Below are 25,157 nucleotides of genomic sequence, written 5' to 3' on the forward strand. Positions count from 1 at the left end.
AGTACTGCCGGAGAAGCCCCTTCGGCTTTCAGAGCCCAGAGCGCCCGACCTCCTCCAGGCGTCTGAGATCCACAGGCCTCAGATGCTGCCACACCCGCCCAGCGCACACCCAGGTCTCTGAAATGCCGTCTGCACACAGCGGTGGGGTCAGGCGAAGGTTTCTTCCCCAGTGCAGAGTGGAAGAGCCGGGAAAGACCACATCACCATCAGAGGCATCAGAGCTTCGAAGGTCTGCTCATCAAGACACTGCCAAAAGCATGAGGCCAGCCAGGCTGGGCAAGACCGAGCATCCGCCTAAGTGTCAGGGAACCACAGCCGGATGATACATCGACAGACAGCGGAGGGACGGCGCAGCACACAGGCGAGGGCTTGGCCTCTTCCTTTGGGGGAGCGCAGCTCAGCCCTTGGTGGCGGTCAGCACGTGGCCGACACTTTGCCAGAGAAGGGGACAACTGCCCGCAGGAAGAGCTGCACAGCCGTGTTCGCCGAACTCCGCTCTGGGGAGTCAGAACTGGAGACGGCAGGGTGTGCCGCAAGGGCGAATGGGCACGCCAAACCCCGTCCTCCCCGTGAGCCGGGGCGCAGCGCCAGGCAGGCACACGCCGCGCGATACGGCGAGGAGCCCACCGCAGTGGCAGCCTCTTGAGAGGGGGAGGGGGGATGGCTGAGGGGCAGGGCGCGCTCCCTCTCAGCAGGACTGGGTTGGTTCAGGAGCGGGCAGCTGCCAGCGCTCACCAGACAGGACTTTGGAGACACGGGCATCCCACTGTGAATCCCACCTCCAAAGAGCAGCGCAGGAAGGAAAACCACAAATGCTGGACTGAACCTGCAACTTCCAGATTCAGTGGAAGGGACCGCAGACGCTGGACTGAACCTGCAGCTTTCGGATTCAGGGGAAGGGACCGCAGACGCTGGGCTGAACTTGCAGCTGCAAGATTCAGGGGTCAGGCCGGGCGTGGTGGCTCAAGCCTGTAATCCCAGCACTTTGGGAGGCCGAGATGGGCAGATCACAAGGTCAGAAGATAGAGACCATCCTGGCTAACACGGTGAAACCCCGTCTCTACTAAAAAATACAAAAAACTAGCCGGGCAAGGTGGCGGGCGCCTGTAGTCCCAGCTACTCGGGAGGCTGAGGCAGGAGAATGGCGTAAACCCAGGAGGCGGAGCTTGCGGTGAGCTGAGATCGTGCCACTGCACTCCAGCCTGGGCTACAGAGCGAGACTCCGTCTCAAAAAAAAAGATTCAGGGAGCAGTGTCCTGGGCTCTAAAACTTCCAAATCTGGGGCAGTGTCCTGAGCTCTAAAACTTTGAAATCTGGCCAGGCACAGTGGCTCACGCCTCTAAATCCCAGCACTTCGGGAGGCCGAGGCAGGCGGATCACCTGAGGTCAGGATTTCGAGACCAGCCTGGCCTACATGGCGAAACCCCATCTCTAGTGAAAATACAAAAATTAGTCAGGTTGTTGGTGCCTGTCTGTAATCTCAGCTACTCAGGAGGCTGAGCCAGGAGAATTGCTTGAACCCAGGAGGCAGAGGTTACAGTGAGCCATGATCATGCCACTACACTCCAGCCTGAGCAACAGAATGAGACTCCATCTCAAAAAGGAAAAAACTTTGAAGTCCCTCTAAAAATAAGATGGACCGGTGGATGGTAACTGTGAGGATGGACCATGTGGCAGGTTTAGTTCTGGGGCCTCGGCGGTGAATGTTGGGTATTCGGGGCACGGCTCCTATTGTTTTACGAGGAGAATTTCCGAATAACATGTTGGGGAAAGGAGGGAGCCCATTTGTTCTGAAAACGCAGGGACCAACCCTGGTCCCCGGCTCAGGACTGGAGGGAGGCGCCTGGTCATTACTCGTCCTTATGATCCTGCCCCCTCAAGATGCCACATTCTTGAGGCTGTTTAGGGAAATTGACAAGCTGATTGGAAACTGCCGAAATAGAGCCCTGGCAGTGCTATGGACGGGGCAATGCGGGAAGGGGCCCCGGCAGTTCCCGTGCTGCAGGGCACATCCGGGTTGGGGCACTAGTGGGAGGAAGAGGCTCTCAGGGCCCAGGTGGGACCCCAGCCTCAGACTGTGAGGTCATGACCGTGTGCAGCGCAGCCAGCAGGCTTTGGGGCTTTGCATCCACCTTAGCAGGGTTTCCAAACCCGTTGTCGCCACGGCCACCCTGCCAGTCCAGCTGCAGCAGGCCGGGAGGAAGTGGAGGCTGCTTTCTTTTTTTTCTTTCTTTCTTTTTTTGAGACAGAGTTTCGCTCTTGTTGCCCAGGCTGGAGTGTAGTGGCATGATCTCAGCTCACCACAACCTCCACCTCCCGGGTTCAAGCACTTCTCCTGCCTCAGCCTCCCTAGTAGCTAGGATTACAGGCATGCACCACCACACCCGGCTGATTTTGTATTTTCAGTAGAGACGGGAGTTTCTCCATGTTGGCCAGGCTGGTCTCGAACTCCCGACCTCAGGTGATCCGCCCTCCTTGGCCTCCCAAAGTGCTGGGATTACAGGTGTGAGCCACCGCGCCCGGCGACGGAGGCCTCTTTCTGCCGTGGATGCTGCTCAGGCAAAGGCAGCCGACTGCAGACCCAACACGGGGACCCAGCCCGACAGTGCCTGAGAGATGGGGCTGCCCCACGTGGTGTCCTGTCATGCCGCGGGACAGGTCGCCCAGCAGATGGTAGCTGTGGCCCCAGTGCCATCCTGGGCTGGAGCCACATGGGTGCCGGACACATTCGTGCCTGTTGTCTGGCTCAGCTGCCGTGGGGAGCCCTCCAGGGCCATGTGCCATGTGTGCTTGCAAGGATCCAGCCTGTTCACCGCTGGTCTGACCCCTCGGGTGCTGAGCCACCACATTGGGTGGGGCTATGCGCCCCTCCCAGGCCGGCTTCCACAGTTGCCCCTGCAGAGCTTCCCTGTGTTAAGGGCGGGCCTCCTCCTTCCTCAGGGGGTGTAACAGGTAAAAAGCTGCACCCTGGGCAGTACACGGGCTCCCGCCTGTCATCACGGCCCTGTGGGAGGCTGAGGCAGGCCGATCACTTGAGCTCACGAGTTCAAGACCAGCTGGGTAACTTGGAGAAACCCCATCTCTACTAAAAATACAAAAAGTAGTTGGGTGTGGTGGTGTGCACCTGCAGTCCCAGCTGCTTGGGAGGCTGAGGTGTGAGGATGGCTTGCGCCCAGGAGACAGGCTGCAGTGAACTGCGATCGCACCTCTTCACTCCAGCCTGGGCAACAGAGCGAGACCACCTCAAAAAAAAAAAAAAAAAAAAAAAGGTTATGGGCCTTGTGCCTTCTGCCCTTTCATGGGACTGAGCCCTGGAAGTTCTGTGTGGCTGGTGACCCCAGGGGACAGGACCTGGCTCCTCTTTTCTAACCCATGTGGGCCACGGGTCCCTGTCCAGCTGTGCGGGGGCTCACCTGGGGGCCTCCGGCATGCATGCGGGGGATGCTGTGCCCTGGGGGTGTCTTTGAGAAAGGGGTGGAGGAGTGTGGAGCCCCTGGGGCTCCCTTGCAGCCGTGAGAAACTCCCCAGTGCCACTTACGTCCTGGACTGGGGAGGTGGTGGGGAGAGGGGGAGGAGTGGCAGACACAGAGGCAGTGACCACACGGGCAGGGTGCAGGTGTGGGGAGGACCTGGCAGGCCCCAGTGCCATGCTCGGGCAGGCTGGGCCCAGGCCCGGCTGCTGGGCAGGGGTGCCCTTTGGAGGCTGGTCCTTCAGGGATCCCCTCCTGCCTCCTTCCTGGGGGGTGGGCTGGGAAGGTGGGGGCTAGGTGGGCCCGGCGCCAGGGTGCTGATGCTCTGTGTCCCCACAGGAAAGAATCTCTATACAAATGAATACGTGGCTATCAAATTGGTGAGTCGGCCCCTCCACCCCACCCCCGCTGACATACCCCCAGGGATTTCAGGGCAGCAACCAGTGTCCCCGGTGACTCGCGCTTGTGCCCCCAGGAGCCGATCAAGTCCCGGGCCCCGCAGCTGCACCTGGAGTACCGGTTCTACAAGCAGCTCAGCGCCACAGGTACCGGGCAGCCCGCGGGTGGGGCGGGGGCTGCGCAGGGGCAGGGAGGGGGCCGCCGCCGCACGCCCCTGCGTCTGTCTTCCGCCGCAGAGGGCGTCCCTCAGGTCTACTACTTCGGCCCGTGCGGGAAGTACAACGCCATGGTGCTGGAGCTGCTGGGGCCCAGCCTGGAGGACCTGTTCGACCTGTGTGACCGGACCTTCACGCTCAAGACGGTGCTGATGATCGCCATCCAGCTGGTGCGCGGTGGGCGGGCGGGCGGGACTCGGAGGGAAGAGGGTGGCTCTGGAGGGAGCGCGTGGGCCGGGGAGGGGCCTGGCCGACACCGCTTTGCCTCTGCAGATCACACGCATGGAGTACGTGCACACCAAGAGCCTCATCTACCGGGACGTGAAGCCCGAGAACTTCCTGGTGGGCCGCCCGGGGACCAAGCGGCAGCACGCCATCCACATCATCGACTTCGGGCTGGCCAAGGAGTACATCGACCCCGAGACCAAGAAGCACATCCCGTACCGCGAGCACAAGAGCCTGACGGGCACGGCGCGATACATGAGCATCAACACGCACCTGGGCAAGGGTGAGCTGCGCGCGCGCGGCGGGGGGCGGGCGCCCGGGCCCCGCTGAGGCTGCGCCCCTGTTCCCGCAGAGCAGAGCCGCCGCGACGACCTGGAGGCGCTGGGCCACATGTTCATGTACTTCTTGCGCGGCAGCCTCCCCTGGCAGGGGCTCAAGGTGGGCGCGGGGGCCGGGCGGGCAGGCGGGGACACAGGCCGGGAACAAGGCTGACCGCGGACCCCCGCAGGCCGACACGCTCAAGGAGCGATACCAGAAGATCGGGGACACCAAGCGCGCGACGCCCATCGAGGTGCTCTGCGAGAACTTCCCAGGTAAGGGGTCCCTGCGTCCCCGCCCCCACCCCGTGCCCCCACCCCCGCCGAGGCCCCGCTGGCACTCTCTCTGCAGAGGAGATGGCCACGTACCTGCGCTACGTGCGGCGCCTGGACTTCTTCGAGAAGCCGGACTATGACTACCTGCGGAAGCTCTTCACCGACCTCTTCGACCGCAGCGGCTTCGTGTTCGACTATGAGTACGACTGGGCCGGGAAGCCCCTGGTAGGTGGGGGGCCCCGGTGTGTGGGGAGGGGACCAGGAAACCGCCCTGCAGGAGATGGGAACCGGCACTGCAGCCCATCCTGAGTCGTGCTCATTCCCCCGCAGCCGACCCCCATCGGCACCGTCCACACCGACCTGCCCTCCCAGCCTCAGCTCCGGGACAAAGGCCAGCCGCACAGCAAAAACCAGGTGAGGCCCGGGCGGGACCGACGCCCCAGGGAGGGGCACGGGCGGCCAGCGTGACCCCCTACTGCCCCCGCCAGGCGCTGAACTCCACCAACGGGGAGCTGAACGCGGACGACCCCACGGCTGGTCACTCCAATGCCCCCATCACGGCGCCTGCAGAGGTGGAGGTGGCCGATGAAACCAAGTAAGGCTCTGGGGAGGTGGGGGTCCCCTGGGGGTGGGAGGGCCTGAGGCCTGGGCTGCCCCCGCCCCGCACCCCGCTCCTCCTACCTGTGCCACCTCCCTCCCCAGATGCTGCTGTTTCTTCAAGAGGAGAAAGAGAAAATCGCTGCAGCGACACAAGTGACCCCGGGCGCGTGCAGCCCCCTGAATCTTCTCCGCGCAGCCCCTTGGGGCGAGAGCTTGTGCGAGGCCCTCGGGGCCCACCCACAGCGGCCCAGGGCCAGACCCTGGCCGGAAGCCAGAACGCAGACTGCAGGGGCCGCACCTGGCTCAGCCGGCGGCCCCACCCCCGGGACGTGGGGTCACTTCCTTCACGTAAGACTTTGGCCGAAATTTCTACACCTGTGTCTAGTCCTCCCCTCCAAGAGCATTAACTATTTAAAACAAGGAAAAAAGGAAAAACACAGAGGCCCACCTGCCCCCACCCTGCCCTCCGTTTCTTTGCTGAAGTGAGTAGTGTGATCTGGGGGCCCCCGGCTGAGGCCCGGCCTGGCCCCGCCAGCCGCCCCCGTTAGCGTCATAAAGTCCAGCTTGTCTCCCTCGATCCAAAGGCCGTTTTCTCGAGGGGAGGGCAGGCCCGGCCTGGAGGGTGCTGTGGGGCTGTCTTGCCCAGGCCCTCCTGGGAGGGGAGAGGCATTGCTGCCAGGGGTGAGGCCGTGCCTCAGGCCTCCCTGAAACCAAAGGGGAAGGCAGGGGTGGGCCCGCGGCGGAAGCCGGCTCCCCAACCAAAATGCTGCACCAAAGCTCGGGTGCCGCGGGCACGGCCACTGCAGCCTCTGCCCAGCCTGGCCCTGGCGAGGGGCGGGCGGGCGCTGCCAGGCTGGTGCTTCTCAACGCACTTGCTTCCGGAGGCTGTGCCCCGGCGCCTGGAACCTGAGGTGGGAGGACCAGCTGGTGTCGCCCTGCTCGGCCCTGGGCCCTGTTGCGTGGGGCGGGTGGGCACAGGGCTTCCTGCCTCTGTGCTCCGCCACCCGGCAAGCAGTCGGAGACAAAACGCCTTAAAGCCCCGGCGCAGCCCCGCGGGTGTATGTGCAGGGGCCTGGGGCGGCCCTGGACTGACGGGCGGTCCCCCAGCGGGGTGCCCTGGAGGCTGCTGGGCAGAGTGAAGCAGCTTGGGGCCGTGCCTAGGGCGGTGGCTGTGAGTCTAGTTTTTGCTTTACCAAGTGTACAGAAATGGCATTTACGTTTCTCTGATGCTCCCTTGAAGCCATAGAATTTAGGGGCTTTTTTTAAAAAATAAAAGAAAAATGAAACCAAACCCAAGTGTAGTGTCTGGACTTTCCACGAAGCTTGACCTGGAACGGGTAGCGTCTCCATCCCCATCCTGCCCATCCAGGACAAGTCCGGGAGTGGCTGGCGGCCTCCGGTAACAGAAACCAACTCATGAGGCAGAAGGTAAGGAAGACGGAAGCAGAGGGCAGAGCTGGGCTCTGTCTGGGGAGAGGGCAGGAGACGAGTGTTGGTGTACCATGGAAAGGGGAAGTCACATACATGCAGCTGTGGCCCTGGGGGTCCCGTTCTCTGATGCTACACAAATACACCCGAAAAGCTCAGTGGCGGGGCCCAGGCAGGAAGGTCCTGGCTGCCTCTGCCAGCGGAAGGCCTCCTTGACTCCCTGTGTTCACGCAGCAGGGCGGAAAGCATCCCCGTGGGGGCCCACGGCACGGTGAAGGGAATCAGCAGTAGCTCCCGGAAGAACAGTGGAACCTTCAGGCAGGTGAAGACCGTGGCGGCGCCAGCCCTGGCTCCGTCCCATGCCTTCTCCCCACGCTGCAGCTGCACTGGCAAGGGGAGTGGAGGCAGAAGCCCCCGAATGCCACGTGGGGTCTTTGTCGCCACCCACTCGTCTCCTGCAAGGCTTCAGGGGGGAGAAGGCAGCAGAGGGTGCGGCAGGGAGGAAACTCCTGTGCACTCCTCCAGCGACAGCCAAGAAAGCTCACCCTTCCCAGACAAGTCACCAAGAAGCTGAAGGGGCAGAGGTCCCTTCTAGGAAGCACTGAAGACCGGAAACCCATCCCGGATCAGAGACTCAGAAACTAAGCACAGAAATGGACAGCCCTCCGAAAACGAATTCAGGAAGAAAACATCAGAAAAGAATTGCTTTTGGAAATGAATCAATTGCAAGGTGCCCAAGACCCTCATTAAAATCGGAGGAGAGGCACTGAGGGCAGGAAAACAAGATGAAAGAAGACGGTTAACTGCGGAACACGGCACAGAATCCCGAAGATGGGCCAAGAAGGGCTGGCGTTTGAGTCTTTGAAGAGGTGAAACAGAGCGAGCATTTAAGACTCTTGTCTAAGGAAGCTTTGCAGAAAAAGACCTGAACCTCCCACATGGAACGTACATCTGGGAAAATTAAACCAGAGTGGGCGCGGTGGCTCACACCTGTAATCCCAGCACTCTAGGAGGCTGAGGTGGGCAGATCACCTGAGGTCAGGAGTTTGTGACCAGTCTGGCCAACACGGTGAAACCCCGTCTCTACTGAAAATACAAAAATTAGCCATTCGTGGTGGCACATGCCTGTAATCCCAGCTACTCAGAAGGCTGAGGCAGGAGAATCGCTTGAACCCGGGAGGCGGAGGTTGCAGTGAGCTGAGATCGTGCCACTGCACTCCAGCCCAGGCGACAGAGCAAGACTCCCTCTCCAAAAAAAGACCTTGTCTCAAAAAAAAAAAATTTTTTTTTTGAGACGGAGTCTCAGTCTGTCACCCGGGCTGGAGTGCAGAGGCGCGATCTGGGCTCACTGTAAGCTCCGCCTCTCAAGTTCACGCTATTCTCCCACCTCAGCCTCCAGAGTAGCTGAGGTTACAAGGCACACATCACCACGTTTGGCTAATTTTGTTTTTGTATTTTTAGTAGAGATGGGGTTTCACCCTGTTAGCCAGGATGGTCTCGATCTGACCTCAGGTGATCCGCCAGCCTCGGCCTCCCAAAGTGCTGGGATTACAGGCGTGAACCACTGTGCCTGGCGAAAATAATTTTTTTTTTTTTGAGACGGAGTCTCACTCTGTCACCCAGGCTGGAGCACAGTGGCCGGATCTCAGCTCACTACAAGCTCCGCCTCCCGGGTTTATGCCATTGTCCTGCCTCAGCCTCCCGAGTAGCTGAGACTATAGGCGCCCGCCACCTCGCCCGGCTAGTTTTTTATATTTTTTAGTAGAGACGGGGTATCACCGTGTTAGCCAGGATGGTCTTAATCTCCTGACCTTGTGATCCGCCCGTCTCGGCCTCCCAAAGTGCTGGGATTACAGGCTTGAGCCACCGCGCCTGGCTGAAAATAATTTTTTTAAAGGTGAGACCAAGGGTGGAAGACCAGTATCACTGTAATACGTTGTGACAAAGCAGAAATAATGCACCTGCAAGAGTCAGATGGCAAGAGAGAAATGGGCTGATCCCATCGATGGTTTTCCCAGCAGTAGCTTGGGGATAAGGAGTGCCTGTCATGTGTTTTATCTGTTTACCCACATGTTCATCCTTTTCTGATGTTGTTCATTTCTTCTTGCTGATCAGAGATTACATCTGGGATAATTTCCTTTCAGCCTGAAGAAATTCTTCAGTATTTCTTACAGTGCAGCTTGCTTTTTGTTAGTTTTGTTTTGTTTTGAGACAGGATCTGGCCCAGGCTGGTGTGCAGTTGCAGTCATAGCTCCCTGGAGCCTCGACCTCGGGCTCAAGCGATGCTCCCACCTCAGCCTTCCAAGTCTCTGGGACCAGAGACATGCACCACCACACCCAGCTAATTGTTTTGGGTGTTTTTTTTTTCTTAGGTAGAGATAGGGTTGCCTGTCTGGCTCTGTTGTCCAGGCACTTTAGGAGGATGAGGTGGGCAAGTGACCCTGGGATTACAGGTGTGAGTTACCATGCCGGGCCGAGTGCAGCTTTGGCGCTAACAAATTACCAATTATCTCAGCTTTTCGTTCCCTGAAAAAAATACTGATTTCACCTTTCTTTTCTTTTTTTTTTTTTTTTGAGACGGAGTCTCGCTCTGTCACCCAGGCTGGAGTGCAGTGGCCCGATCTCAGCTCACTGCAAGCTCTGCCTCCCAGGTTTATGTCATTCTCCTGCCTCAGCCTCCCAAGTAGCTGGAACTACAGGCGCCCACCACCTCGCCTGGCTAGTTTTTTGTATTTTTTAGTACAGACGGGGGTTTCACCGTGTTAGCCAGGATGGTCTCGATCTCCTGACCTCGTGATCTGCCCATCTCAGCCTCCCAAAGTGCTGGGATTACAGGCTTGAGCCACCACGCCTGGCATCACCTTTCTTAATAAGGATGTTTTTGCCAGGAGTGGCATTCCAGGTTGACAAAGTGTGTGTGACAGGGTCTTGCTGTGTTACCCAGGCTGGAGTACAGCAGCATGATCTCTGGCTCACTGCAGCCTCCGCCTCCCAGGTGCAAGCAGTTCTCCTGCCTCAGCCTCCCGAGTAGCTGGGATTACAGGCGCCTGCCACCACACCTGGATAATTTTTATGATTTTAGTAGACTCGGGGTTTCACCATGTTGGCCAGGCTGGTCTCGAACTCCTGACCGCAAGTGATCCGCCCGCCTCGGCCTCCGGAAGTGCTGGGATTACAGGCGTGAGCCAGCGTGCCCTGCTGACAAAGTTTGTTGGTCAGGCGCAGTGGCTGCACTCCAGCCTGGGCAGCAGAACAAGACCCCGTCTTAAAAAAAAAAGATATGTGGGTCAACGTCTTTCATTCATTCTGGAAAATTCATGGCTATCATATACCTTGAGCGTTCTCTCGCCTTCTGGGACTCCACTTACACATACATTAGACCCTTTGTGCCACGTATCTCTGTTCTGTTTGTCCATTTTTTTAGTCGCTGTGCTTCACCTTGCATGTTTTTTGTTTGTTTTTGAGACAGATTCTTGCTCTGTTGCCCAAGCTGGAGTGCAGTGGTGAGATCTTGGCTCACTGGCAAACTTCGCCTCCTGGGTTCACGCCATTCTCCTGCCTCAGCCTCCCAAGTAGCTGGGACCACAGGCGTCCACCACCATGCCCGGCTAATTTTTTTTTTTTTTTTTTTTTTTTGAGATGGAATCTGGCTCTGGTGCCCAGGCTGGAGTGCAGTGGCCGGATCTCAGCTCACTGCAAGCTCCGCCTCGCGGGTTCACGCCATTCTCCTGCCTCAGCCTCCTGAGTAGCTGGGACTACAGGCGTCTGCCACCTTGCCCGGCTAGTTTTTTTTTTTGTATTTTTTTTTTTTTTAGTAGAGACGGGGTTTCAGCATGTTAGCCAGGATGGTCTTGATCTCCTGACCTCGTGATCCGCCCGTCTCGGCCTCCCAAAGTGCTGGGATTACAGGCTTGAGCCACCGCGCCTGGCCTTTTTTCTTTTTTTTTTAAGTAGAGACAGGGTTTCATCCTGTTAGCCAGGATGGTCTTGATCTCCTGACCTCGTGATCTGCTCACCTCGGCCTTCCAAAGTGCTGGGATTACAAGGTATGAGCCACCACACGTGGCTTTTTTTTTTTTTTTTTTTTTTGAGACAAGAGTCTCTCTCTGTCTCCCTGGGTGGAGTGCAGTGGCACAATCTCGGCTCATTGCAATCTCTGACTCCCAGGTTCAAGTGATTCTCCTGACTCAGCCTCCCAAGTAGCTGGGATTACAGGCACCCGCCATCATGCCTGGCTAATTTTTATATTTTTATAGAGACGGGGGTTTAACCATATTGGCCAGGCTGGTCTCGAACTCGTGACCTCAGGTGATCACCTGCCTTGGCCTTCCAAAGTGCTGGGATTGCAGGCGTGAGCCACCGCGCCCAGCCTGTCATTTTTGAATGGATGCTGGATGTTATAAATGACAGATGGTGGAAGCTGGTGCTGATGTGTCTTCACAGGGCTGTGTTTTCTTTTGGCAGGGGCCAGCGTAACAGCAGCTCGCTGAGACCCCACCAGGGTTTTGTTTTGGAGTGATGAGGGCTTGCTTCAGTTCTGTCCTCCCCCAGGGGTGTTGCCCTAGCTCCTGGTGTGTGGCCCTTCCGATGTCTTCATTAGAAGCCCAAGGTCCTTCTAATATGTATTTTTATAGAGATGGGGTCTTGCTGTGTTGCCCAGGCTCAAACTCCTGGTTCCAAGCAGTCCTGCCTCAGCCTCCCAAAGTGCTGGGATTGCGGGTGTGAGTTACCACGCCTGGCCCTCAGGGTGTTCAGCAAGGCCCCCTACCCCGCCAGGCTCCATCTCCATTGCCTCTTCCCGGCAGCGCACACTGTGCAAATCTGCTCAGCCTTCAGCATCCTGGCAACTGTTTGCTGCTGTTTTTTTTTTTTTTTTTTTTTTAGACGGAGTCTTGCTTTCTCGCCCAGGCTGGAGTGCAGTGGCACCATCTCGGCTCACTGCAACCTCCACCTCCCAGGTTAAAGCGATTCTCCTGCCTCAGCCTCCCAAGTAGCTGGGATTACAGGTGCCCGCCACCACACCTGGCTAATTTTTGTGTTTTTAGTGGAGACGGGATTTTGCCTTGTCGGCCAGGTTGGTCTTGAACTCCTGACCTCAGGTGATTCACCTGCCTTGGCCTCCCAAAGTGTGGGGATTACAGGTGTGAGCCGCCGCCGCGCCCGGCCTTGCTGCCGGGTTTCTTGTTATCTTGCCCTGCATGTGTGCTCCTGAGGCAGCAGCCAACGGCGTGACTCCTCCGGCCATCAAGGCCAGAACTGAGCACTTCCTGCTTTCTCTCTGTCCCTCACATCCACGGTCCCCCAGCAGCTAGCAGGACCTCCCCAAGTGTAAATCGGCACACACTTCCATTGCATTTGGGTTGGGGGGAGGTGTTGAGTCAGGGTCTTGCTCTTGCCCAGGTGGGAGGGCAGTGGTGCAATCACTGCTCACTGCAGTCCCGACCTCCCGGGCTTAAGCATGGGCTGTGGGTACTCGAGGAGGAGGGTCTCGCGGTGCTGGCGAACCAGACCCGGGGTTCAGGGCCTCTCTCCAGAGCACACGACATCCCTCGCCCACTGTAGCCTGGACAGCGGGGCGGAGATTGAAGGGGAGCGAAGCAGAGCGAAGGGGAGAGAAGCAGCATGCGCTCAGGGCAGGTGTGTTTGTTTCTTTATTTAAAAAAATCATCTGGGGGTGGTCGGAGGAGGACACCCCTCCCATGGCTTCGGGGAAGACGCAGGTTCCAGGAGTCACAGGGCAGAAACACGCAGGGTGGGTGGGGGCGTGGCCTGGGGTGGGGAGGGGCTGTGCCCCCCCAGCACCTGGGGGTGGCTCCCGCGGCACCAGGCGGGCTAGGGCAACGGTATGTACAGGCGAGCAGTGCCCCTGGACCCGGTCGGGGCCAGCTGGAGCCCCATCCTGCAGCAGGGGAGCTCTGGGGCACAGGGTCTGAGTCCCATGCTGGGCTGCAGGGGCCGCGAGGGCTGTCCAGGGAGGCTGGTCAGCGGGGCCCTTGGCTGGGCCCATCAGGTGGATGAGAACGGACACTGCAAACCGCTCACCACCTGGGCCAGGGCTAGGCCTATCCAGCAGGGGCCATCACCACCCTGAATCCCACGCGGAACTCAGGCCGGCATCCAGGCAGTGGGAACACCCTGCAGGCTGGGGTTGGGTGGCCTCGGGCATGTGACAGGTGGGGCCTCAGTGTCCCAATAAACAGGAACTAAAGGAATGCAAGGTCTGGAACCCATGGCTCTGGGAGTGGTGCCACCAGGCTGGCTCCTAGCAGAGAAATGGGAATCGCAAATGCATTGCAATGTGCAGTGAAGAAACGTGGGGACGCCGCGTACCGCCGTCAGACGACGTGGGCAGGCGCCCTGAGCGGCGGGCCTGTGGGCCCTGGCCCAGGCCAGCACAGCCCTGTCCCCAGTCCTGAGGGATTGTCTCCACAGGGCCTGGCCACTGACCCGGCCACTTCCCCGGCTGCCCTGATCCAGCAGCCACACTCGTGGTGGTGAACGCAGGGCAACCCCTTCCTGATGCTGAGAAAGGTGGCGTGGACTGGACAGATGGCCCGGGGGAACACTGGGCCTGGCACCACGTGGGGGGCCCCAGCAGCGGATGATGGCCTGGGGCTGCGGCTGTCCCCATGGAGGGAGGGCGACGGCAGGGCAGCCCAGGTATAGATGACCTCGGGGCCCCAGTGGTCCCCCAGAGGGAGGGCGGTGTCGGGTGGCCCAGGTGTAGAAGATGGCCTCGGGGCCCCAGCCTTCCCCACACAGGGAGGGCGGTGGCGCTGTCGGACAGCCTAGGTGTAGAAGATGACCTCGGGGATCTGGCCGTCCTCCACGGATGTGCCATTGTTGTTCCCGGCCGCGTAGCAAAAGGTGAAGCAGGTCTTGGCACCCGTGGTGGGCGACTCGTGTGTCACCTTGCGCAGGCCTTTGGTGCCGTAGTGGGAGTCTGGGCCCTGTGGGGATGGGGTACAGTGAGGTCAAGGACCTCCAGGCCGGGATGCCCCAGGTGTGGACAGGGCGAGGCCCCAACTGGGCCAGGGTGGCCACGTCTGGAGAGTGTCGGCTGTGTCCTGGGGGCCTCAGGATGGGCCAGAGACTCCCACGGAGGGACCCCACTCCCCAGCGGCACACCTTGAGCGTGGCGCAGGCCGTGTAGTTGACGTTGGGCAGCACCTCCACCGGCTCCTTGAACATGACGCGGAAGGTGCTGGCTGAGCCGTCGCAGCTGAATCCCGTGTCGTTCTGGCCCAGGACGGTGTTGCTATCGGTGTGAATAATCTGCAGGGAGGTGGGAGGCTCAGGCCTGGGGAGGGCTGACAGGGACCCCTCGAGGCCCAGCCCACCTGCCCAGGGTGGGCAGTGCAGGGACCAGGGCCGGGGGTTCGGCCAGGGTTCCACGGAGGTGGGGACAGGACATGGGCCGGAGTGCAGCCTCGGGAGGGCCTGGGGAGGCAGCTTGGGACGGGTACCTGGATGTTCACTTGGTAGTCGGTGGGCCCGTGGATGGATCCATACAGCCCAAATCCCACCACAAAGATGCGCTTGTTGACTGAGAACCTGCCGTGGCAGATAACAGGCAGCCGTGTGGATGCCCAGGGACAGCCTAAGGTGAGCTGGGGCTGGCCCACCCCCCCCCCCACCTCTCTCATCCCTGAGTCCTGTCACCCCCATGCCCGCCCCCCTACTCTGCCTCCATGATCCCCTAGTCCTCCACCCCCATGCCCAGTAACACCACACTGTGCCTTCATCATCCCTGAGTTCTCTCACCCCTACACTTGCCCCCCATCTACATCATCCCTGAGTCCTCCACCTCCATGCCTGGACCCCCTCCGCCCTCATCATCCCTGAGTCCTCCACCTCCATGCCCGAATTCCCCCCACTCCCATCATCCGAGTCCTCCACCTCTTGCCCGTCCTTCCCCTGCCTCCATCATCCCTGAGACCTCCACCCCCTATGCCCGGACCCCCCTCCGCCCTCATCATCTCTGAGTCCTCCACCTCATGCCCGCCCCCCCATTATCCCTGAGTCCTCCACCCCATGCCCAGCGTCCCCCACCTGCACCCCGAGCCCCACCTGATGCGGTCACTGGTCCCGCTGTAGCCCCAGCGACTCTCCACCTGCTGGAAGCGGTTGATGCTGCACTCCTTACCGCGCAGGCAGCAGCGGGGCCGGTCAATGAACTCCACTCGCGGCTTGGGGTTCACGGTGAAGTGCAGGAAGAGGCTGACCACCTCGCGGTCCACCAGGATGCCCGACTGTGCTGGGCCTGTGGTACAGTGAGGGCGTGGGGGAGGGCCCGGAAGGACACGCTCCTTCTCCCTAAGATGGCTGCGTCGGACTTTCAAGGTGCAGGGACCTCGGCAGCCCCTCCCCGGGGGACCAGCATGGCCCCTGCTGCCTGGGCTTTTAGAGAGAGGTCCCAGGGCAGAGACCAGAGGCTGACAGATACGCTCACTCAGGGGTGATGTCTCAGGGTCTGGCCCCGTCGTAGGGACCACCCGTGACTTCACTGTGGGAGGGGGGGGCTCCACTGCCTGTTCTCTCAGGGCCATTGGCTGGGAAGGGTCACTGCAGCTCCCCCATAGGCCTGTACCCCACAGCCTGCAGCCCTGGCTTCTAGAAACAGCCTTGGGGGTTCCTCTCCACGGTGGGGCCTAGGCGGCCACCTTCCAAAGTGCTTACGCCCCGAGGGTTGATGGTTAGCACAGCCCAGGCAGGCTCCAAGAGCCAGGCTCTTAATCCAGGTGGGGAGAGGTGACAGGCAGAAGGGCCATGCATGGGATATGAAGGGGCTCTGGGCAGGGAGGGGTGGCTGGGAGGGGCAGAACTGGGGCTCCACCATCCACCCCCAGGAGTGCCGGGACACGGAGAGCATCCTCTGCTCTGATGAGAGCGGCCCCGCCCACCTGAGACCTAATCACTCATCGGCCAAGGTGGGCTCAATTCTGCATCCCTCAGCTGCAAGCCAGCCCAACGCACAGTTTAATAACTGGCGAGAAACAGACCATTATGGGTTAAGTGAATTAGGAAGGCTGAGTATCAAAACCGAATAAACAATGTTAACAATTTTTTTTTTTTTGAGACTGAGTTTTGCTGTTGTTGCCCAGGCTGGAGTGCAATGGCGTAATCTTTTTTTTTTTTTTTTTTTTTTTTTTTTGAGACGGAGTCTCGCTCTGTCACCCAGGCTGGAGTGCAGTGGCCAGATCTCAGCTCACTGCAAGCTCCGCCTCCCGGGTTCCCGCCATTCTCCTGCCTCAGCCTCCCGAATAGCTGGGACCACAGGCGCCGCCACCTCGCCCGGCTAATTTTTTTTGTGTGTTTTTAGTAGAGACGGGGTTTCGCCGTGTTAGCCAGGATGGTCTCAATCTCCTGACCTAGTGATCCGCCCGTCTCGGCCTCCCAAAGTGCTGGGATTACAGGCTTGAGCCACCGCGCCCGGCCGCAATGGCATAATCTTGGCTCACTGCAACATCCATCTCCTGGGTTCAAGCAGTTCTTCTGCCTCAGCCTCCCACGTAGCTTAGTTTACAGGCACCCGCCACCACGCCCAGCTAATTTTGTATTTTCAGGAGAGATGGGATTTCACCCTGTTGGTCAGTCTGATCTCGAACTCCCGACCTCAAGTGATTCCCCCCCACCTTGGCCTCACAAAGTGCTGGGATTACAGGTGAGAATGACCAAGGCTGGCTAACAATTTTTTTTTTTTGAGACGGAGTTTTACTCTTGTTGCCCAGGCTGGAGTGCAGTGGCACGATCTCGGTTCACCACAACCTCTGCCTCCTGGGTTCAAGCGATTCTCCTGCCTGCCTCAGCCTCCCGAGTAGCTGGGATTACAGGCGCCCGCCACCACACCTGGCTGATCAACAATTGTATTCTTAAAAAGTATGTATCTGGCCAGGCTTGGTGGCCCACGCCCATAATCCCAGCACTTTGTGAGGCCGAGGTGGGAGGATGGCTGGAGCCCAGTTCATGACCAGCCCGGGCAACATAACAAAACCCTGTCCCTACAAAAAATACAAATATAAGCCTTGTGTGGTGGTGGCACCTGTGATCCCAGCTACTCTGGAGTCTGAAGCAGGAGGATCACTTGAGCCCAGGAGGTGGAGGCTGCAGTGAGGTGTGACTGCACCACTGCACCCCAGCCTGGGTGACAGACTGAGACCCTGTTGCTAAGTCTGGCGACCTTCAGTCAAGTGAGAGCAGGGGCCATGTGGACCTGGGGAAGGCCAGACGGCGAGTGTGCACCAGCCACAGGGCTCTGTCCCAGCCCCTTACGGAACGTTCCAGGCCTGTTTTGCTCCAGAGCTGGATGGCGTCAGGCAGTGAGCAGCCACATGAGGGCAGGAGGCATCATTAGGGCTGCCCCTCACGTCACCCTAGAGGCCAGGCCCTGCAGCAGGGGACCCCAAGGCCCACTCATGGGAGCACTACAGCTCTCCCGGCCATGTCAGAGCCTTCCTGGGCTTGTCATGGACACTGGTACCTGCACCAGCAGGTAGCACAAGAGCCCGAGACGGGGACTCCCTTCCCTCCTGGGGAGATGCCACCAAAACACAGCTGGATGGACATGGCGGGCGGGGGACTGGCAATGCGTACAGTGGGGACAGAGCAGCCAGGCCGGGGCTAATAGACGGCCCTGTGGACGTGCCCTCACAAGCCAGGTTTCTTCCTATCTTTATACTCCAGGCATCGGCCAGGCTTTCTGCGGTGAACTTGGGGGCGCTATCCTCGGTACCCAGGTGCCCACCTGTGTGCCACTCCCCCCTCAAGCCAGGCCCTGAGCCCCTGAGCTCTGTTACCTGCAGCAAACTCCTCGATGGTCATGAGTGGGAAGCGGATGAGGCCCAGGGCCTTGCCCAGAACCTTCCGCCTGTTTTCCGGTGTCACCTGCAGCTGCTGCCGCTGACACTCGGCCTCAGACCAGCGGACAACGGCATTGAACAGCCGCACCTCACGGATGCCCAGTGTGTCGCGCTCCAGGACGGCCACCAGCGTGTCTGCGGGGTGGAGGAAGGGGCTGTGTGAACATGACACCCTGCCCACCCTGCAGGAGGCAGGGAGACTAACGTGAGGACCAACAGTTAAAGCCGGGCTGGCAACTATGGCCCGTGGCCCAAACCTGGCCCTGTGCTTGTGTTTATAAATAAAGCTTTATCGACACATGACCATGCCCCTTCATTTTCCTAGGCTGTGGTTGCTTTTAGCCACAAGGACAGACTTGAGTAGCTTTGACAACAGCTGTTTAACAACAAAGTCAAAACCATGGGCCGTCGGAGGACGAGACGGTCACCATCAGCTGGGATGGTGGGGTCTGGCCTGTGGCCTCCTGGCCAAGGCCCCAGACTCCCCTGGGGCTGTGCTGGACCCGAGCTCCTGACCCACTGCAAGTGGTGAGACCCCAGCTCACCTGTGCAGCTCCCCCAGGGAACCCCCAGGCCCAAAGCTCCCACTGTCGATCCCCAGACCCTCCTGCCAAGGCCCTGCTGGGATTCCCACACCTGGGCCCCTGGACCCTTACCCAGGTCAATGTCGGTGAAGCCCTCTGCGGTGATGGCATCTGCAGTGTTTTTGTCGATGTTCTCCAGGCACAGGCTGGCCAGCTGTGGTTCATCGAAGAGTCGCGCCTGGCGAGACACATTGATGGGGGCGTGGCGGGGACATCAGCACCCAGCCCTCGGCAGATCCCCAGTGTGGAGCTGGCTCAAATGCAGCCCTGACCGCACAGGCCTTCCCGAGCGTGGCCAGGAGTCACTGGGGTCTCAGCCACCAGGCTGGCCCTGCCGTGGGCCCAGAGACCCCCGTGTGACCGCTGAGTGGGGCGGGAGAGTCGGGGAGTTCCCTCTCAGGACCTCAGAGGCCAAGGAAGGAAGAAAAAGATGCTCAGGTCACTGTCGGCAGGGCCTGCTGCTTTAGGCAAAAGGGGCACTGCAGCTGCACTTGGGGGGCAGCAGGGCCCAGGACCCCGAGTGGCAGGCAGAGGTGAGGCGGCCAGGGTCGACCCGGTGAAGCTTCCGGATCACAACACGCCCTTGGCCACCTGTGGTGGGAGGGGCTGTGTCCCTGGCACCTCCATCCCAAGACACACAGCAGACATGACTCCTGACAGGTGACAGAGCTGGACATCGCCTGTGCTCTTAGGGAAACTGAGGCTGTTAGTGGAAGGTGCTGGAAGGGCCTATGCCAGCAGGGACGCGGGCAGGCCTTTCTGCAGGCATTCCCCCTGAGGACACCTCTCAAGCGGGTTTGCAGTGGTTTTAGGAGCAGGGAGGCTGAGGCAGCCACAAGACAAAGCTCGGGGCATGAACTCCAGGCACCTCTCAGGTCAGGCAGAGGCCCCTCCAGCTAGACGACCACAGATGACCCGGACAAGAAACCCCGCCCTCTGGGAGTCCGGATCCTCTGCATCTGACCTGCCAGGTTGGAGAGGGAGAAGGTTCTGGGTCTTTTCCAGGATGCTGGACCCCCGAAGCCCACTGGAGGACCTAGTGCTGCTGTCCCCTCTGGCCGCCCTCCACCCCCGACCAGGAGCTCACAGCTCGCAAGCGGCCGTCCAACTGTCCTGGCCCCATGTCCTCCTCTCAGCCTCCCTGGCCTGCACGACCTCCCCAGCTCCCACCCGTTGGGCTGCACAGAGCCCAACTGGGGTCCCCTGAGATCCCCGGCCCTGCTCTGTCTACCTGACATTTCCTTAGAGAGAGACGGAAAGCTCTCTCTTTTTTTTTTGTTTCTTTTTCTTTAGCCAGGCGTGGTGGTGGGGGCCTGTAATCCCAGCTACTCTGGAGGCTGAGGCAGCAGAATCGCTTGAACCCTGGAGGCGGAGGTTGCAGTGAGCTGAGATCATGCCATTGCACTCCAGCCTGGGCAACAAGAGAAACCCGTCTCAAAAAAAAAAATTATTTTACTTTTTTTGAGAGACAGGGTCTCACTCTGTCACTCAGGCTGGAGTGCAGCGGCGCCATCTCCGCTCACTGCAGCCTCAACCTCCTGGGCTCAGGCAATCTTCCTGCCTTGGTGCCCCAGGTAGCTGAGATTACAGACATGCACCACCATGCTTGGCTAATTTATGAAAAATTTTTTTTTTTTTTGAGACGGAGTCTTGCTGTGGCGCCCAGGCTGGAGTGCAGTGGCGCGATCTCGGCTCACTGCAAGCTCCACCTCCCGGGTTCACGCCATTCTCCTGCCTCAGCCTCCGAGTAGCTGGGACTACAGGCGCCCGCCACCACGCCCAGCTAGTTTTTTGTATTTTGAGTAGAGACAGGGTTTCACCATGTTAGCCAGGATGGTCTCGATCTCCTGACCTCGTGATCCACCCGTCTCGGCCTCCCAAAGTGCTGGGATTACAGGCTTGAGCCACCGCGCCGGGCCAATTTTTTTTTTTTTTTTTTTTAGTAGAGATGGGGTTTTACCATGTTGGCCAGGCTGGTCTCAAACTCTTCACCTCTGGTGATCTGCCTGTCTCAGCCTCCCAAAGTGCTGGGATTACAGGCATGAACCATTATGCCCAGCCTGTATCTTTTTTCTGTTTTTTGTAGAAATGGGGTCTCCCTATGTTGCCTAGGCTGGTCTAGAACTCCCGGCCTCAAGCAATCCTCCCTCCTCGGCCTCCCAAAGTGCTGGGGTTACAGGCATGAGCCACCGCACCCTGCCAATAACTTTTTAAACTATCACAGAAAAGTCCAAGGCACATTTTTTTTTTCAGGTAGAGTCTCGCTTTGTTGCCAGACTGGAGTGCAGTGGCGCAATCTCGGCTCACTACAACCTCCGCCTCCCAGGTTCAAGCGATTCTCCTGCCTCAGCCTCCAGACTAGTTGGGATTACAGGTGTCCGCCACCACTCCAGGCTCATTTTTGTATTTTTAGTAGTGACGAGATTTCGCCATGTTGGCGAGGCTGGTCTGGAACGCCTGACCTCAGGTAATCCGCCCGCCTCAGCCTCCCAATGTGCGGGGATTACAGGCGTGAGCCACAGCGCACGGCACAAAACACATTTTACTACCAGGCAGGATCCTGCTGCCTCCAGGGCCCACCCCGGTCCCGCCTCCAGCCCGTGCCCGCCCCCACCCCGTCCCGCCTCCAGCCAGGCCTGGCCCCGCCCCCGCCCCGTGCCGGCCCCGCCCCGTGCCGGCCCCGCCCCGTGCCGGCCCCGCCCCGTGCCGGCCCCGCCCCGTGCCGGCCCCGCCCCGTGCCGGCCCCGCCCCGTGCCGGCCCCGCCCCGTGCCGGCCCCGCCCCGTGCCGGCCCCGCCCACCTGCGTGAGCAGCATGAAGGCGTTGTCGGCTCGCAGGTTCTTCTTCAGGAACTCCACGCAGTGGGCCTCCAGCGCTGGCACCGCGTACTTCTTGGCGGTGTATAGCGTGGTCATCACCGTCTCCGGGCCGATCTGCACCTCGTCCGAGTAGAGAAACCTGCAGAGGCAACGCGGGTAGCCATGAGATGGGACCGCCATGCCCGCCCCCAGGGAACAGCGTCAGAGGACCACTCAGACCTGGCCGCCTGCCCTTGAGCCTGCAGGGCCCAAACGCCCCACATCAGGCTCCCCGAGGAACCTTCCAGAATTAGCCCTTGTCTGTTGCCCTCTGACCTAGGGACATGACTTGGCAAGGCAGTCACCCATGAAAACAAGAGGCTGAACCCATCCACACAGCACACACCCGGAAGCGTCTACACGGCCTGTCTCGTTCTTCCCGGGATGCCCCAGGAGAGGGCACTGGGAGCTGGGTGTCTCCTCCTTGGGTGCCTTTTCCATGAGGAACTCTTGGTTCCCCACCTCAGGCCCCACCGAAAACCTCGACCATTTCTGGGTGATCACAGAACCCCACACACTAGTTAGGCTCATGGATAATCATGGACAACATTACTGTATGCCAGCGAGGGGCCCACACCACGCTGAACACGATGCCAGCCAGTGGCCCACACTGAATACAGATCAGAAGTTGGGCCGATCAAAAATAGAAGCAAAGGCCGGGCCTGGTGGCTCGCGCCTGTAATCCCCGCACTTTGGGAGGCTGAGACAGGCAGATCATCTGAGGTCAAGAAGTTCCAGACCAGCCTGGCCAAAATGGTGAAACCCCGTCTCTACTAAAAATACAAAAATTAGCTGGGCGTGGTGGCGGGCACCTGTAATCCCAGCTACTCAGGAGGCTGAGGCAAGAGAATCGCTTGAACCCAGGAGGCAGAGGTTGCAGTAAGCCAGGATCAAGCCACTGCACTCCAGCCATGGTGGCAGAGTGCTACTCCAAATAAAAAAAAAAAAAATTTTTTTCTCAGGTGGATCACCTGAGGCCAGGAGTTTGAGACCAGCCTGGCCAACATAGAGAAACGCTGTCTCTACTGAAAACATAAAAATGAGCTGGGTGTGGTGGTGAACGCCTGTAATCCTAGGTACTTAGGAGGCTGAGGCAGGAGAATCACTTGAACCAGGAAGGCGGAGGTCGCAGTGAGCTGAGATCACACCACTGCACTCCAGCCTGGGCAACAGAGCGAGATTCCATCTCAAAAAAAAAAAAAAAAGAAAAAAAAAGGTGCCTCTGGAACCCCTCACTGCACAGGAACACAGTTCTAGAAATCTCCACCAAGCCAGGGCCTCTGAGGTGGTGTCAGACAGGGTCTGCGTTCTCTGAGGTCCCCCTCCCCGCACCCGGCTCCCCAGCAGGAAGCATCCAGAAGCGTTACTTGAGCAGTGCAAGGAAGGCAGCGGGTTCCACGTCGGGCAGCTCGATCTCTGTGGACGTTGTGGCCATTCCCCCGTTGAACATGGCATCAAAGACGGCGCTGCCCACAGCCAGCACGAACCTGGCACGGGAGAGAGGAGGCCCTGGTTAACCCCATGGCCGCCACCCCATGGTGGGGAGGGCCTGCCCGGTATCTTGGATGACCACCCCACCAGGGGTCCCCACCAGCCCCCAGCAGGCATGTGCCAGGCCCCCTGATGGCAGAGGCTTCTGGAAGGGGCCTGGGACAGCAGGAGGGTGATGCAGATGGACCCACGGCAAGGACAGACAGGGCTGGGACCATGCCCTGGACCACACAGGGCCTCACACTCTGCCAGCCCTCACCATCCTCTTTCCTTCCAGGCGTCAGGCACGCATTCACGCATTCCCACATGCATGCATGCATTCATTCACAGATGCGTTCATTCACTCGCTCATTCATTCACATGTTCATTCATTAACTCATTCATTTCCATGTACATTCACTCACTCATACACATACACTCACTCATTCATCCACACATGCATTCATTGACCCACTGATTCATTCCCATGGGCGTGCATTCACACGCTCATTTATGACCCGCATTCATTCATTCACTTTCTCATTCATTCACTTTCTCATTCATCGCACTCATTCGCTCACTCATTCATCCAACACGTGAATTTATTCGCTCATTCACCCATTGACACACACATTCATTCATTCCCACATGCACTCATCCACTTATTCAGCCTCATTATTCACTCACTGATTCACACATTCATCTACTCTCTATCACTTTCCCGCTCACGCATTCCCTCATGGGCACACACTTTCCCAGGGAGTCAGCTACAGGCACAGGGCCTGGCCTGAGGGAGACAGACAAGGACCAAGTGGCCGAACAGCCCCCACTGAGTGAGGGAAGAGAGAGGAGCGTGGTCCTATTCGGAACACAAGGCCCAGGGAAGCCTTGTGGGGTCATCTGAGCCACCACGCCGGTGGGGAAGGGCATCAAGGCCCAGGGAACAGCAGGAGCATGGGAGGAGCGTTAGGAGGCACCAGGGGCAGCCCCAGCTGGGAAAGCGGTGGCTGTGAGGACGCTGTGGGTTCTGCCCCGTGTGGAGCACAGGCTCCCTATGGGACCCACTCAGTGGCTCAGATCCTCCATATCGCAACAGGCAGGAGGGTGTGGTGGGCACAGGAAGGCTGCTGGTGCCTCCCGAGCCTCCACAAGAGCCGGCTATGAAGCCGCATTTGGCCAGGTCTGTATGGGGCGCGGAGGACTCCATGGCTCCCAGGCTCAGGACGCCACTCTATGCTGTGCATGTACGGTCCCCAGGGCCTGCCGCCATGATGGCCTCCCAGGGGGCTGAGACCACACACAGCATAGGGGGTCCCGGACACTCAGCAGGTGCACAGACACTCGCGGGGCGGGTACACAGACACTCGCAGGGCGGGTTCATAGACGCTCGCGAAGTCGCGCGGCGGAGCACCTGCCCCAGGACGTGGCGGTCCCTGCGTCACCTCTTCCCCACTTGTCCCCTTCCACGGCTCCCACCACAGCAAACGCCGGCTCTGAACAGCCTCTCCCCGCCCAGAAAGCTCCGGAGCTGCAGGTGGTTCCGCCCGGATGGGACCTGCTTCTCACTCCTGCACCGCTCCACCTCCAGGGCCCTCTGGGCGACCTCCACACAGCGCCCGGGAAAGCCCCCGCCTTCCGGGGAGAAGCTCCTCGCTCTCCTCCCACCACGCGTGCCGCCCCGCAGGCCCTCAGCCCATCCAGTCCAGCCCAGGGCTTGACTGCGCCCAAGAGTAGGGTCAGAAACCAAGGCAGTGATTTCCACACGGACCCCGACCACAGCGTCCACATCCGCCCGGAAACTCGGAATGCGACGCCCCGTGGAAATAGGCCCGTGCTAACACCATGAGTCAGGACGAAGGTGCCGGGGAAGGTGGGCCCTAACCAGTGGCTGGTGTCCTTGGAAGGAGGAGACATGGGCCGGGCACGGTGGCCCAGGCCTGTCATCCCAGCATGTGGGAGGCCAAGGCGGGAGGATCGCTTGAGCCCAGGAGTTTGAGACCAGCCTGGGCAACATAGTGAGACCCCATCTCTACAAAAACATCGAAAATTAGCCAGGCGGGGTGGCTCAAGCCTGTAATCCCAGCACTTTGGGAGGCCGAGATGGGCGGATCACGAGGTCAAGAGATCGAGACCATCCTGGCTAACAACCGTGAAACCCCGTCTCTACTACAAAAATACAAAAAAAACTAGCTGGGCGAGGTGGCGGGCGCCTGTAGTCCCAGCTACTCGGGAGGCTGAGGCAGGAGAATGGCGTAAACCCGGGAGGCGGAGCTTGCAGCGAGCTGAGATCCAGCCACTGCACTCCAGCCTGGGCGACAGAGGGAGACTCCGTCTCAAAAAAAAAAAAAGAAAAAGAAAATTAGCCAGGCATGGTGGTGAGCAACTGCAATCCTAGCTACTCAGGAGGCTGAGGCAGGAGGACTGCTTGAGCCCAGGACGTCAAGACTTCAGAGAGCC

At 59.5% G+C, this 25,157-nt stretch overlaps 2 protein-coding genes and 1 long non-coding RNA gene across 9 annotated transcripts in view; 2 read left to right on the top strand and 1 right to left on the bottom strand.

Moving 5' to 3' along the window:
* The window catches only part of CSNK1G2 (casein kinase 1 gamma 2), a 36,908-nt gene extending 30,115 nt beyond the window's left edge, over positions 1-6,793 (top strand). The window contains exons 3-12 of one of the 3 annotated variants that reach the window (XR_010583225.2): positions 3,810-3,850; positions 3,946-4,015; positions 4,106-4,254; positions 4,358-4,592; positions 4,662-4,747; positions 4,818-4,902; positions 4,979-5,102; positions 5,233-5,316; positions 5,391-5,497; positions 5,605-6,793. Coding sequence is in view for 2 of the 3 variants with exons in the window: in XM_065535128.2 (XP_065391200.1) it covers positions 3,810-3,850; positions 3,946-4,254; positions 4,358-4,592; positions 4,662-4,747; positions 4,818-4,902; positions 4,979-5,127; positions 5,233-5,316; positions 5,391-5,497; positions 5,605-5,659 (1,151 nt within the window). In the remaining variant the exon portion in view is untranslated. Of the gene's footprint in view, positions 1-3,809; positions 3,851-3,945; positions 4,255-4,357; positions 4,593-4,661; positions 4,748-4,817; positions 4,903-4,978; positions 5,128-5,232; positions 5,317-5,390; positions 5,498-5,604 lie in introns of all 3 variants that reach the window. The other 2 variants (XM_005587440.4, XM_065535128.2) reach the window with 2 other exon arrangements.
* A 5,770-nt stretch (positions 6,794-12,563) lies between these two features.
* Positions 12,564-25,157, bottom strand: part of BTBD2 (BTB domain containing 2) — a 55,761-nt gene continuing 43,167 nt past the window's right edge. For 2 of the 5 annotated variants that reach the window (XM_065535127.2, XM_045380580.3), the window contains exons 2-10: positions 22,598-22,717; positions 21,174-21,330; positions 19,605-19,784; positions 18,446-18,551; positions 17,727-17,924; positions 15,001-15,193; positions 14,397-14,484; positions 14,059-14,205; positions 12,564-13,880 (exon numbers count right to left, since the gene is read on the bottom strand). In XM_065535127.2, the coding sequence (XP_065391199.1) occupies positions 13,719-13,880; positions 14,059-14,205; positions 14,397-14,484; positions 15,001-15,193; positions 17,727-17,924; positions 18,446-18,551; positions 19,605-19,784; positions 21,174-21,330; positions 22,598-22,717 (1,351 nt within the window). In that variant the 3' untranslated portion in view covers positions 12,564-13,718. Of the gene's footprint in view, positions 13,881-14,058; positions 14,206-14,396; positions 14,485-15,000; positions 15,194-17,726; positions 17,925-18,445; positions 18,552-19,129; positions 19,338-19,604; positions 19,785-21,173; positions 21,331-22,597; positions 22,718-25,157 lie in introns of those variants that run through there. The other 3 variants (XM_074025279.1, XM_045380581.3, XM_074025280.1) reach the window with 2 other exon arrangements.
* Positions 16,197-18,092, top strand: LOC141409181 (uncharacterized). The gene is made up of 2 exons (XR_012428205.1): positions 16,197-16,809; positions 17,614-18,092. It is a non-coding gene; the product is annotated as an uncharacterized lncRNA (long non-coding RNA).

This window comes from Macaca fascicularis, chromosome 19 (assembly GCF_037993035.2).
Source record: "Macaca fascicularis isolate 582-1 chromosome 19, T2T-MFA8v1.1".
In the NCBI taxonomy this organism is placed as follows: domain Eukaryota; kingdom Metazoa; phylum Chordata; class Mammalia; order Primates; family Cercopithecidae; genus Macaca; species Macaca fascicularis.